At 51.1% G+C, this 12,794-nt stretch overlaps 4 protein-coding genes across 4 annotated transcripts; 2 read left to right on the forward strand and 2 right to left on the reverse strand.

Annotated features, from left to right (window-relative positions):
* Positions 1-404: 404 nt before the first annotated feature.
* COCVIDRAFT_27197 (hypothetical protein) lies at positions 405-2,160 on the reverse strand (the record flags this gene model as incomplete). Its single annotated transcript, XM_014700457.1, has 4 exons — positions 405-522; positions 576-677; positions 909-1,323; positions 1,377-2,160. 4 exons carry the CDS (start codon positions 2,158-2,160, stop codon positions 405-407), a joined length of 1,419 nt encoding a protein of 472 aa, XP_014555943.1.
* A 2,442-nt stretch (positions 2,161-4,602) lies between these two features.
* On the reverse strand, positions 4,603-7,392 carry COCVIDRAFT_100924 (hypothetical protein; the record flags this gene model as incomplete). Its single annotated transcript, XM_014700458.1, has 4 exons — positions 4,603-5,024; positions 5,073-5,495; positions 5,550-6,660; positions 6,709-7,392. The coding sequence occupies 4 exons, from the start codon at positions 7,390-7,392 to the stop codon at positions 4,603-4,605; spliced, it is 2,640 nt and encodes an 879-aa protein (XP_014555944.1).
* A 624-nt stretch (positions 7,393-8,016) lies between these two features.
* COCVIDRAFT_100957 (hypothetical protein) lies at positions 8,017-11,669 on the forward strand (the record flags this gene model as incomplete). Its single annotated transcript, XM_014700459.1, has 3 exons — positions 8,017-8,440; positions 8,490-8,698; positions 8,748-11,669. 3 exons carry the CDS (start codon positions 8,017-8,019, stop codon positions 11,667-11,669), a joined length of 3,555 nt encoding a protein of 1,184 aa, XP_014555945.1.
* Positions 11,670-12,299: 630 nt separating this feature from the next.
* On the forward strand, positions 12,300-12,788 carry COCVIDRAFT_27200 (hypothetical protein; the record flags this gene model as incomplete). The annotated part of the gene is made up of 3 exons (XM_014700460.1): positions 12,300-12,361; positions 12,569-12,668; positions 12,780-12,788. 3 exons carry the CDS (start codon positions 12,300-12,302, stop codon positions 12,786-12,788), a joined length of 171 nt encoding a protein of 56 aa, XP_014555946.1.
* Positions 12,789-12,794: the final 6 nt, after the last annotated feature.

The raw sequence follows: 12,794 nt of genomic DNA on the forward strand, positions 1-12,794 counted from the left end.
AGCTTCTAGCTACAAGTCTCAATATAATTAATGTAGATTTACTTGAGATAATGGCCAAGTTATGACAAGCAAAGTTGCATTCTTTGTCTTCACCAAAGCTTTTTTTTTAATCTCTCTCCACCAACATCCCACCCTAGATTTTCCACTCACTACGATAATCAAGTCCAAAGTAATTTTTTTTATGAAACAAAAATATGATATAGTCATTACGAAACGAAAGTCTAATCCCCCTTAAAAAAGAAAAAAAGTCTATATCCGCACGTTTACACCAAATGAATGTTCCCTTTTTTTACTGCTCCAAACCACCGTCTAAAATCTTCCCCTAGTAATACCCCACCATCTATATCCCTCAGGCTCAAACTCCTTCGTTCAAGACATTAAGACGAAATCTCAGAAAGCTAGATTCACTCGTCGTCCTCATTGTCGTTGTTGCCGTCCTGGTTATCCTTGTCTTTGTTGTCCTTGTTGTCGTCGTCGCCAGACTCCTCGCTCATTCCACCCCTGCACTCACAGCCCCACTTACTGCATGGCGTATTAGTAAATATTAGAAAGGGTGGGAAGGTGATGAAACGTACCCAGTCTTCTGGTTCTGCTCGCAAAAGCCTTCAGCCTGGGCAAGACCGCAAACCTTTTCGCAACCACCGTGACCGCTTGTCTTATTGCAAAAGTTGAGTGTTCTAGCGCCCATAAGCGTGTTAGTATTCTTCTCCCAGAGAAAATAGACAAACTCAATTAGAAAGGAGGGGATGAGGATAGAAGAAGATCAAAAGAAAGAGAGGATGGGAAGCGTTTACTCGAAACCAAAATGAGGACGAGGCGGGTAAGTGGGTTGTAAGCAAAGAGTGGGGTAAAGGGAGTAGCAGGGATGACGAGGAGAAGGGACGAGATGAGAAAAAAGCTGTACTTACGCTCCCTTGATCTCGGTAGCTTGGCTCTTCTCTTTAGTGGAGTTATCTTGGTCGGCATTCTCTGACTGGCTCTCGTTCTTGGAATCCTCCTTCTTAGACTCATCTTTCTTGGAATCCTCCTTCTTGGGGTTGACAATGTCAGTGATGCCCTCGAGCTGGCGCTTGTTGAAGATCTTATAGTCGAAGCCGTCGTCGTGCTTGCCGCCCTTGGAAGACTCGTGGTTCTGGCGCTTGTTGAAGATCTTGTAGTCGAAGCCATGGTCGTTGCCCTTGCCCTTGTGCTCGCCACCCTCGGAAGACTCGTGGTTCTGACGCTTGTCCTCGAGGATCTTGTACTTGAAGCCATGGTCGTTACCCTTGTGGCCACCCTCGTGGCCCTTGGAAGACTCCTCGGCTTGACGCTTGTAATGGGAACCTATTTCTCGTCAGTATTCGTATCTGGAACTAGGGAATGTAGTGAGTTCTTACCGTGCTCTTGGGACTGACCGCCCTGCTGGGGAGCCTCACCGTTAGAAGGGGTCTGGCTACCGCCAGAGGGAGTCTGAGCACCCTCTTGGGCCTCGCCTCCCTCCTGAGGGGCCTCTCCACCCTCTTGGGTAGCCTCGCCTCCAGAAGGAGTCTCGCCGCCCTGAGGACCCTTGCCGCCCTGAGGACCTTCGCCGCCCTGAGGACCTTCGCCGCCCTGAGGACCTTCGCCGCCCTGAGGACCTTCACCACCCTGAGGACCTTCACCACCCTGAGGACCTTCACCACCCTGAGGACCCTCGCCACCGGCGTTGGACTCGCCGCCTGCACCTCCCTCCTGGGATTCACCGCCATTGCCGGATTCGCCGCCCTGGGGAGACTTGTCGTCGTTGTCATCGTCACCCTCGTCGTTTTCCTTTGGCTTCTCCTCCTTCTTGGGCTTCTCCTCCTTCTTGTCATCTTCCTTCTTCTTGTCGTCCTTCTTGTCATCCTTTGCCTTCTCCTTCTGTAGCGCGCCCTTGCCGTAGTCGAGAATGCCGTCGAACAAGTCGTCTGGCTTGCGGACCCTTAGTGGCGCGCCGCCCTCGAAGTCGACAGTAGGTAGACCAGAAGGACCAGGCAACTTGGCGACACCGGATGGGGAAACGGATTTGTTCAGCTCGTTTAGCTTGGGCGCGCTGCTGGGGATGGGCAGCCTGGCCGACGAGGACGTGGCCGGGGCTTTGGCCGGAGCGGCGCTGCCCATAAGGGCAAAGGACGAGACCGTAACGATGGTTGTGAAACGCATCTTGAACGGAAAGCTGTCGATTAAGGCGAGGAAGGAAGTACTATTATATTATAAGAAACTCGGGTTGTATTAAGAGAGTGTGTGATTTGTAAATGAGTGTTGATGAAATGATTGTCGTTGGTAGGTGAGGAATTTGAATCAGAAGACGAGGTGGCTTCATATACTCACTTCTCTCCTAACCCTTTTTCTTTTCTTTTATGGAAACTCGTGCATTGGTGCTTCAGTGTTGCTCATGCTTTGTTGTACGTCAGAAGCTCCGTTCACACCGGACTCTGTTTCTGCAGGCACGTCGATCGTTGAGTACATAGCTCGATAGGGTCTAGCAAGTGCACATGCGCACACACACGCACAACTGCGCAGATTAGCTAGCGCTTGTGATGCATTAGACGGAGATTGTCGCCGTAGGTGTGGTCTGAAGAGGCACAGTTGAGCTGGTGAGGTTTCCATCCAGTTGGATATCACTTTACGTGAAATTCCCTATACTACAGCTGGAGAATCTTGATAGGCACCGTCACACGTAACATCAAACACTAAAGCCTCTAGAGAAGGAACGTAGGTTTCCAATCTGAAAATAGAGACCCAGGCCGATCTTGCGAACACGCTAATGCGTCCAAGGGGCTATGATACGTATCAAATTCTGCCTCTCGAGTGTGTTGTAAAAACAACTCTGGAAGACCGGTAGGTCATGGCGTCTGTAGTGACCGAATAATCCCATAGAGGGATACGTAATCGGCAATATCGAGACCAAGAAGAAGGAATGAAAAATGAGAGGGTCCAGATTCTCGTGTTGAGAATAACAGAGAAACAGAAATGAGCGCTTCATTTCCAGTGATTTCCGCATCGTTGGGATACCTACACAGCCATGCTCTTGATTCTGTCGGATGTAGAATACTCCCTAGAATCTTCTACAAACGCCGAACATGCCATCTATCAGCGAAACGACCAGACCAATCGCAGCAATGCATGCGCTTAGAATGTGGATATGGTGGGCTTCCCCGCTAAAAATGGTTCATCAAGCGGTCAGTGTCTAGGGTTTGCCGCGGCCTCCCGCGCATGGAAGTCGTTGCATGTGGTTGGCAAAGCAAGCTATGCGGTACGGTAGCGAATAGAGTGTTGAGATGCCTAGAATAGACATACACCGGATCGTGCGCATGGAAGAAAAGGCAATCATCAGGGGTGTCGCTCGCTCGCTAACCGGGAAGATCGTCACAACTCTGGAACAGAAGGTGTTTTTACTTGTAACACCGCATGGAAAGGATAGAAGAGAAGAAGGAGAGAAGGCAAATCAGCTTGGTTTCTCACAGAGAGCCGTTACTGCAGTGTCTTGCTTACTAGGACTTGAGCTGCCCAGGTATCCAGGACTTGCACGTGGCTTCGACTAGGTTTGGATAGAACTGAAACTGAACTGACAGCTGCATCCCCGTTACGTGAGCCGACTGACCGCCGCAACGAGCTCGGACTGTTGAGTTGTTCGTGCAATATGACAAGCGTGAATTCAAGGCGACTGTTTTGGACTGCTTCCGGATGGAAAAAGAAAAGATGGACAGGGAGTCGGTCGCTGTGTAAGCATGGTGTCGAGTGTGTAGTTGAAGCATCAAACAGGGCGATGGTTGAGAGATTGACCTGCATTGTGGGGTAGAAGCCATGTACCAGGCGAGGAAGGCACGGCGACCGGGCCGCTGGATAGCTTCGTTTCCGCGGAAGAGGCCGTTGGGACCCAAATCGTCACCTTAGCCTCAAGTTACTTTTCCTGCGTTTTGACTGCGAGAGTACCTCCGCTTTGACTTTGTCACTCGCCAGAAGCGAGTGGTGGGCTGCCGATGCATCTACTTCTACTCGCCTATGTGGGGCAACCGGTGTTGGGAATGCACCTAGAAGGCGCCTAGAAGGTTTGTTGCACCTGAGGATGGTGTCCATGGGCTGTCATGGAGAAAAAGAAAGCTACTTGTCCCAAAGACTCGAGGGCCGATACATCACAATTCAACGGAAACGAGGTAGGTTCGGAATGTTCTCCCATTTGTCCTCGACCAACTGGCGGTCAATCCAGCTGAGAAATTGGCACTTACCTAGACCATAGTCGTTCATGCGTGGTGTTGGGGAAATTATGTCGATTCTTGGATTCCTCGACCCTTTTAGCCCTGACCCTCTTCCCGTCTTCCCCATCTTTGCAGTCACCTTCTGCACTGCCCTTTGTGCAACAATAGTGCTCGCTACCCGGTTGACGAAGGCGTAAACATCGATAAAGAAAGATTACGAAGAGGAGACGACAATATCTACGCTTGGCTAAAAACAAGCCAACCTTCCGGTCGAATTGCAGGTTCAACAAAGATTACTCTAAACTTGGTATGCCCAAAACAACTCATATTCGTACAACGGATCCGAAACCCAACCCAACCCCCCAAAATTCAGAATCCTCGTGTACTGGCTGATACTACAAGTGTTCTATGCAATGTAGGCATACAATCCATCGTCCTCCCTCTCCAAGAACTCCTTCTCAATCAACCGATCAATGTTCCTCTTGATACCACTAACCTCTAAAGTACCCCTGTTTCTTGTAGCCTTGATAGTCTCACTGACTAGTTCGGCGTGACTGATTCTCTTTCTTGCCTTCAAGATGCGCACAATGGCGGCTTGCGTCTCATAGTTTCGATCCGCAGCAACACGTTCGTGGGTTTCCTTGTTTTCAGCCGCAGTTTCCTTGAGCTGAACAGTGTTGACTTTGATGCGGTACTTGGGATCTGTAAAAGAAGAGTTGATAGTGAACGTATCACTCTCGCTAATCTCGCGGCCCTTTGGATGCTTCGTTAGAGGCCGCACTTTGGCACAAGCGAGAGATTGTAATGTACGATTAAGCTCGGCAGGGGCTATTGATCGTTAGTCGTGCTATTAAAACATCATGCTGTATGACTCACGTAGTCCTGTGGCTTGCTTGAGATATTCGTAATCAATGTGCTCGTCATCCCCTCGGCCATTGAACAGCAATAGTACAATGGCCTGGAATGACGAGACTACCAGTTCCTTGAGGCCTTTGGGGAATCTGGCCTTAACTTGACAATGCGCCAGTGCGTGCTTGAACTCAAGCTTGCGGCCAGTGTGTTTGATCTTGTAGTGCGCTTCGAATTTGTTCATAGCAGATTGGACCTCTGGCGGTAGGATGACGGGTACAGTGGGGTAGGTGGGCCAGGCGGACGCAGAAAGGATGTTTACGTTCAGATCGAGATCGAGTTTTTCGTTACGTTCCTCGCTAATGTTCTTGTATGAACTCATTTCTTCGCGGGACAGTTCGATGTCTCGGAACATTTGTTCAAGATTGGCAGTGAAACCAGCACCACATTCTATAGTGAGTTAGTATGCAGGTCAAATGAAAGTTGCTATCGAGGAAAACTCACCAATCTTGAGTCTTGATAACATGCTTCTCTCAGCATCCGCACTAGCGCTTCTACCCATCAACAATCGTCGTGCTAGGTCTTTCTTGTAAAAGGCCTCAAAAACAGCCTTGCCATGTAAGAAGCGAAACAGATCGAGAACCTGGTCGAGTTGGTTGTTGACTTCAGTGTCTTCATCAAACACATGGTCTTCCTTGTCATCCTCAGGCTCAACTTCAACAGGCTTCTCTGACTTCCGGCTCAACTGTGTTGGTATCGCCTTGGCACCTCCTCTCAATAACATGTCGACGTACTTGGCAATCATCTCGCCCGTCTTGGAGTTGTCTGTGCCCCAGCTTGCGTTCGTCTTCTTTGTCTTGTTCATGAACTTGTCAAAAGCCTCGCGCAGCCCGTGACCCAGCTCTTCGTCTCGATGGAACGAGGTTTTCCAAATGGCATCTAACTGACGCTTCAATGACAGCAGTTGTACGACCATGTTCTCTTGTTCCTTTTCATTGAAGACGATAGCTGTGCCTTCGTCTTCTATCCACTTTGTAAAACCTGGCCGTAGGCGTGCGCCCATTTTTCGGCGTTCGAGAAGTGTGTATAGCAACTCGAGATCTTGGACAGCATTAGTTTCCAGGAGGTCAGCAAGTTCGTCTTGATTAGTCAATCTAGACTCCTTCTTCGTGATTAGATGATCTTCCAGCAGCGTAAGAAGCTCTCGCTTGGTTGTGTTTGGAAGGCTAAACATCTCTACCCTCTTCATCTCACAGTCCATGAGCGCCCTCGAATTGCGCACATACTCGGGCAAGGACTTCTCTGCACTCTCCGTGTCTGCCCATTTCACTATGTATTCCTGACTGAGTTCCATCAAGCGCGGCTCAAAGTGCCGTGTGTAGACTTGCATGTCGTGGAACATATTGACTGTCTTGGAGAACATCTCGCTGTCCAGATCGCCGCCTGTCCGATCAGTTGCTACCAGATCGCAGGCACCATCAACAATGCGAGGGTTTAGTTTGTCATTTTCAAAGACGATTGAGCGGAAAAGGCTAATGCAGATGTCGCGAAGGGATTCGTGACGTGGGAGGAGGTAGGCTCGGTCGAGGTAGCAAAAGATCCAATCTAGGTATTTCTGCAGTCTGTCAGTTTGGTGGCATGGATTCCTGTGTGCCCGACTTACCATCTGATTGTTCCATAGTGCCCAAGCATGTAGCGTCGTCCGCAATACATCAACACTAGTTTTACCCAGGTTGCCTTTTACCTTTGCCTCTAAACTGCCTCGCACGTAATCTCGGCACTTGGTGGTTAGACGTTCTTTGATGTCCCTGGCCATGTCCTGTCGACAGACATTTTCTACGCCGCGGTACAGCTCCTCCAGACTAAAGTCAATGTCGCCTTGGTCAAAGATGGTGTCAAGGGCCTTTTCGACCTTCTGCCATGTCTGGTCCAGAAAAGCACGGGGGTCCACCTTTCTAATCGGCTTGAAATTCTTCACCACCAGTCGCTTGGGGCCGCTATTGCCATGCAAGTTGGGTGCTGCCTTGCGCGTTCCATTGCGTTGGCCGCTCGTCTTCGCAGGGCTGTTCTCAGGGCTCGAGGTGATATGAACGACATTTGCATTACTAGATATGCCTGCCTTCTTGCTGGGAAAGCTGTACATATCGGCCGTATCCATACTGCTTATCAAAGAGGGCGGAGTGGCAACCTCTGTGCTCTCTATGGGCGAGCTGTCTCGTCGTGTGCGCTTGCTTGTGGGCGATAACGGAGCTGCCGAGGCAAGGTTTGGCTTGGAGTGGGTGGTGAAGAGCTCCTTGATGGTCTTGCCCGAGTGCTTCCGTTTCAGCGCGCTTGAATTGGCTGACATTGGGCGGGTGTGATGAGAGTGAAGGTTACGGAGCTGTAGCCGCACCTGCGTCCGAAGCGCTTCCGTAAGTGACGTATCGATAACAAACGGTACCTCCGGCACGTTGACTGCACTGCTTATGCACGCAGCTGCAGGCTTACGACTGTATATTGAAATGTGGTGCGAATCATTTGATAGACAGGGCTGCAACTTTGCACTCAATCGTCGGTAGTGTAATCTATCCAAAAGACGATGGACTATGAAAATCTGCAAGCATGTCCTACGTACTGTCCGGCTATGTCTTTGCAGGACACACAGTCGGTAACCCCGGACAACAATCAAACTTGGTGCAAGGCGGTCGTTTGCTCTAGAGAAACTAAAGCAGCCATGACGCCTTGATGGCATCTGTAGAGAACGAATACAATGATCAGTCAAAGGCGTCTATACAGCGTGCAAGCGAATAGTAGTCGACGCTGGTGCAGCGTCATGCACGTGCGCTGAACCTGGGACTAAAAGTGCTCGGACTATACAACGCGTCTCCCATTGCTGTCCCCGCCTCCACCCCATCGACCGCAATTGTCGCGCCACATTCCTCGACTGCAACGCCACTTTTCCTCGCACCATATACTCACGCGCGCGACCACCATGAGCGCGCCGGCATCGCCCTCAGGGGTCGACCAGGTCGAATCTACTGCCACGCGGCGCAAGTCTGGACGCGTATCCAGAAAACCAGACAGGTTCGCGCCAGGCGCGAGCCCAACCACCACCACCAAGCGGAAGCGCGGCAACGACAATGACAGTGCAGTAGACGCGAGCGACTCTTCCGAACAAGAGTCGGACCAGAGCACTGAGGACGAGCCGGATGATGAGGAAATCAAGGAGCGCAGGCGCAAGAGGAAGACCAAAGCTGCTGCTCGTAAGCCAGCAGCTAAGAAGCCAAAGACCAATGGCGACAGCCTCAATCTGGCCATCCGTCCCGCCAGCAACGCGACAAAGAAGCTTGCCAAACGACCCCGAAAAGCGCCTGTACGCAAGAGCACCCTGCCAGAGGAGACCGAAGGCCTATACGGTATGTTTGCAGGCGCGGCATGGAGTCTGCACAAGCTAACGCGCCATAGCCGACGTGTTCGCTAGCGGAGACCGGCTCGAAGACGTGACCGCTCAGTGGATAGCCCGGTTCAATGAACATGAGGCCAAAGCTGTGGCCGAAATCGTAAATCTAGTCTTCCAAGCTTCAGGCTGCGATTTGCGGATAAACGAGGACGACATAGGCGACCCTGATAACGCGCCCAATCGCGTAGCCGAGATTCAAGAGGAATTCCAGCAGGTGGGTCCAGACGGCTTCATGCAGCCCGGTGCATACTAACAAGAACCAGTACGAGGTTACTGAATACCCTCTAATTGCAAAGGCAAAAGATGGCGGTGGCAATGCCTTCAGAAACGCGCTGCAAGGCTTCTTTATGACCCTCATACAAACCATTGCAGAATCAGGCCTCATGTACGAGAGCGTGGAGATTTTAGAAAACATTTCCGTCTGGCTGGGCGCCATGTCCTCCACCGGTAATCGTCCATTCCGGCATACAAGCACAGTCGCCTCGCTAGCCATCACAACCGCCCTGGCACAAGTTGCGGCAGACCTGGTCGAGAATACGGCTAAGCGCGTCCGCCAGAGCGAAGCAGAAGCCAAAAAGTCAAGAGTGAACAAAGAACGTGTGGCTGCAGCGGAAAAGGAAATCGACGAGTACAATCAGAAGCTAGAATATGTCGGGGGCCAGTTGGATGACTGGTTCGCTGCCGTCTACGTTCATCGTTACCGGGACGTCGATCCTAAAATCAGAGTCGATAGCGTGGTAGCGCTGGCAGATTGGATCATGGCATATCCCGACAAGTTTTTTGACGGCACCAAACTCCGCTATCTGGGTTGGGTGCTTTCAGATCCAAATCCATCCACACGAATCGAAGTGCTGCACCAACTTGCACGCTTGTTCCGGGATGAGAGCAAGCTGGCCGGCTTGAAGACGTTTACCGAGCGCTTCCGACCACGTATTGTCGAAATGGCTACTCACGATGCGGAAATCAACGTGCGTGCTGCGGCAGTCGACTTACTCGACATCCTTCGTGAGGCCGGCTTCCTTGAGCCCGATGATATTGATTCGGTTGGCAAGCTCATCTTCGACTCTGATGCAAAGGTTCGCAAGTCTGTGGTTGGCTTTTTCGCCGAGAATGTCAATGCTGCATATGAAGCGACCGTAGAAGATATGGGAGGCGAAGAAGCGTTAAATGAAGCATTGGCTCCACCTGACGAAGAAGAGGAAGAATATCACAACCCACGACTCGAGTGGCTCAAGCTCAAGTGTTTAGTTGATCAGTTGCTCTCATACGACGAAGACGAAATTGAGCTGCCCTCGCAAATCCAGCGCATGTCTCCTGGTACGGAGCTGGGGTTGATTGCTGCTGGTGTGGAATCGCGCGTTTCGCTCGCTGCTCAAGCTCTCTACGATGCCATTCCGGAGATTCGGTCATGGGAGGTTTTGGCTGGTTACCTCCTCTACGACCATTCCCAAACTGTTCAAGGAGACAGTGAGGATCCAGAAATCATGCTTCGCCAAACCTGCCAGCTCGAGGAGAAACACGAGACTGTTCTCTTGGACATTCTCAACTCAGTAGTACGCATCCGGCTTCAGCGTCTTGCAGAGGTATCCAAGGACAAGAAGAAGACCAAGACGCAACGTGAAAGCGAGCAAGAGGACCAAGCAGATATGGCTCGACGACTATCATTACTTATCCCTCAACTTTTGAAGAAATTCGGGGCTCTTCCCGAGGCTGCTGCGCTATGTCTCCGATTGGAGCGTGAGCTGAATCTGGATGTCTTTGAGGAACTCCGGCAAAATGCAGCCCTTACTGCGTTACTTGACGACATCAACAAGCAATTCCTTACTCATCACAACGAGCGTGTGCTTGGTGAAGCTATCGGATCCATTCTACATGCACAGGGCAGCGAGGAACTCAGAGAGACGGTTGATCTCAAGGTGCAAGCACTCTGGGATGACCTGATCAACACATTTGATGCCCTTCGTAGAGGCAAGGACTTTTCTACACGAGGCAACTTGGATCAAAATGTTCTCCGCGGCGTTTCCAACGTCGTACTAAAGATGGCACAACTGGTGACTGTTTCAGATGCTTCTGTGCTGGACCATATTGTTGCTCCTGCAAAGCCAAAAGGCAGAGGCAAGAAGGCGGCGTTGGACACACCGCCAATTGACTCAGTGTTGCAAATCCTTGAGCGAGGTGTTCCAGTTGAGGAGCTGGATGCAGAGATTGAAGAGGCAGACGATACTTTTGTCCGTCACGCAATGTCTATTATGCTCATGTATTTTATGTGGAAATGCCGGGAGTGTACCACACACGTTGAAGAAGGCACCAGCATACCTGACGACGAGCTCATGGCGCTTGTGGAAAGGAGGGACACTTGTGTCACGACCTTGATGAGGATTATGGAGAGCCGGAAAGGCACAGATGAAGTACGACTCGACGCAGCGAATCTCCTGTTAGACATTTACACCATGTTCTGTACACTACGGGTCAAAAAGGGCAAGGCGACAAGGACGCCTAAAAAGACACAAGGCCGCGCATCAAATAACGCCAATGACGATTGGGAGGCTCTATGCCGAGACATCGACAGCAACACAACAAAGCTCATCTTGCAGATTCTTACGGCCTGGGAAAACCACCTGGCCAAACTTACCAACAAGCGTCTTGAGGAACCAGATGTTGACGATGACCCAATCGACCCTGACGACGAACCGGAAAGTGACGAAGATGATGCTGCGGACGAGGGCGCAGTATCCGACAAGCAAGTGCGTGCCATTCTGGCTGAGCAATCGCTCGATGCGTTCGGTGGGCGCATCGTACATGCTGTGCTTGTTGGTGCACTTGATGGCGACGGTTCAGGCACAGTGCGCAAGCGTCTAGAGCGTAACAAGACAAAGCTCACGCCTACATGGAGGGAGGTTGTAAATCATCTCGACGCAGTCAAGCAACGCAAAGTGACCAAGAAGGGTACAAAGGCAACTAAGGACACTGCCAAGCCAGCCAAAAGCAAAGAGGTTGTTGAAGTGGACAGCGATGAAGACGAAGAACAAGACGCTGAGAATGAAGTACCCGGAGACGAGATTGAGGACGAGGAAATGGCCGATGGCGATGAGGAGCAGACAAATGGTGTACAGGATGCGGAGGAGAATGGTGACGATGCGGCAGAGAGGGATGGGGATGGCGAAGAGAGTATTCTCGGCGACTGAGTGTTTTGATATGGGCGAGATGCCTGGATTTAGTTGTTTACTTTATGATTGTGAAGCAGGTTTCGGAGCTCCGCTCTTCTTCTTACATACCAAGGCCACGATTACAGCAAGGCGCTTCGGCGTTATCACCATGGGTAGTATGGTACGGGTCTGGGACTGGCGGCCTTTTGTGAATTCATCATCTGCGACGTTGTTTCTACTTCACCTCTACCTAACATGAATTTAATGACCAAGCAAGTCTGTGCAACGACTCTCAATGCACAGGGAGCTTTTGTACCTCACCGCATGCTCATTAAGCTTCTCCATAGGACATGTTGGGGGAGATGGGGAACAGAATCCAGCAATCTCTTGGCACACCCCAACGAACGCAATGGAAACCTGTGCGCCAGCGTTAGCGCCTCGCACGGACCATCACACACAATACGCGAATTATCGGCATCGACCGCCCATCGAGGAACTTCGTCAAGCCTACAGCAAGCCCGTCTAACACCGCCGACAATCGTCAATACTGTGAGTTGCAGCCCCGTATCCGACGCCGTAAAAGCAGTCAATCTGTGCGCAAGAACAAAAGACTGATTTCAGGCAGCACACCAGGACTTACCCGCCCAACCCGCCCTTCAACCACACATCATGTCTCACGAGTCGGTCTGGTACTCCCGCCCTAGGACCTACGGCAAGGGCTCTCGCGAGTGGTACGTCGCTCCCTCTTTATATACCTCCGTCCGCATCCATGTCTACATACATACCCATTCTAGTCCATGTGGAGGAATAGGGAAGGCGGGCCTTTTGCGTACCATGATGGGCGCAGGGGCAGCGCAGGAAAACGGGCGATTGGACGTTGCAGGAAAATAAGGAAAAGGCGTTACTTTATAGGCAAAGGCTAACACAGTACTCAACAGCCGCGTTTGCACGCACCCTGCTGGTCTGATCCGCAAGTACGGCCTCAACATCTGCCGTCAGTGCTTCCGTGAGAAGAGCGCCGACATTGGCTTTGTCAAGGTACGTTTCTATTTTCACTACGCTCTTACAACAGCCTGGCAGACGAACGATCGTGTCTACTACGAGGTTGTTTGCGCATGGAAGGAGGCAAAGAGGTTAACAGACTTACAGCACCGATAAATTCCC

This window comes from Bipolaris victoriae, assembly GCF_000527765.1.
Source record: "Bipolaris victoriae FI3 unplaced genomic scaffold scaffold_49, whole genome shotgun sequence".
NCBI lineage: Eukaryota > Fungi > Ascomycota > Dothideomycetes > Pleosporales > Pleosporaceae > Bipolaris > Bipolaris victoriae.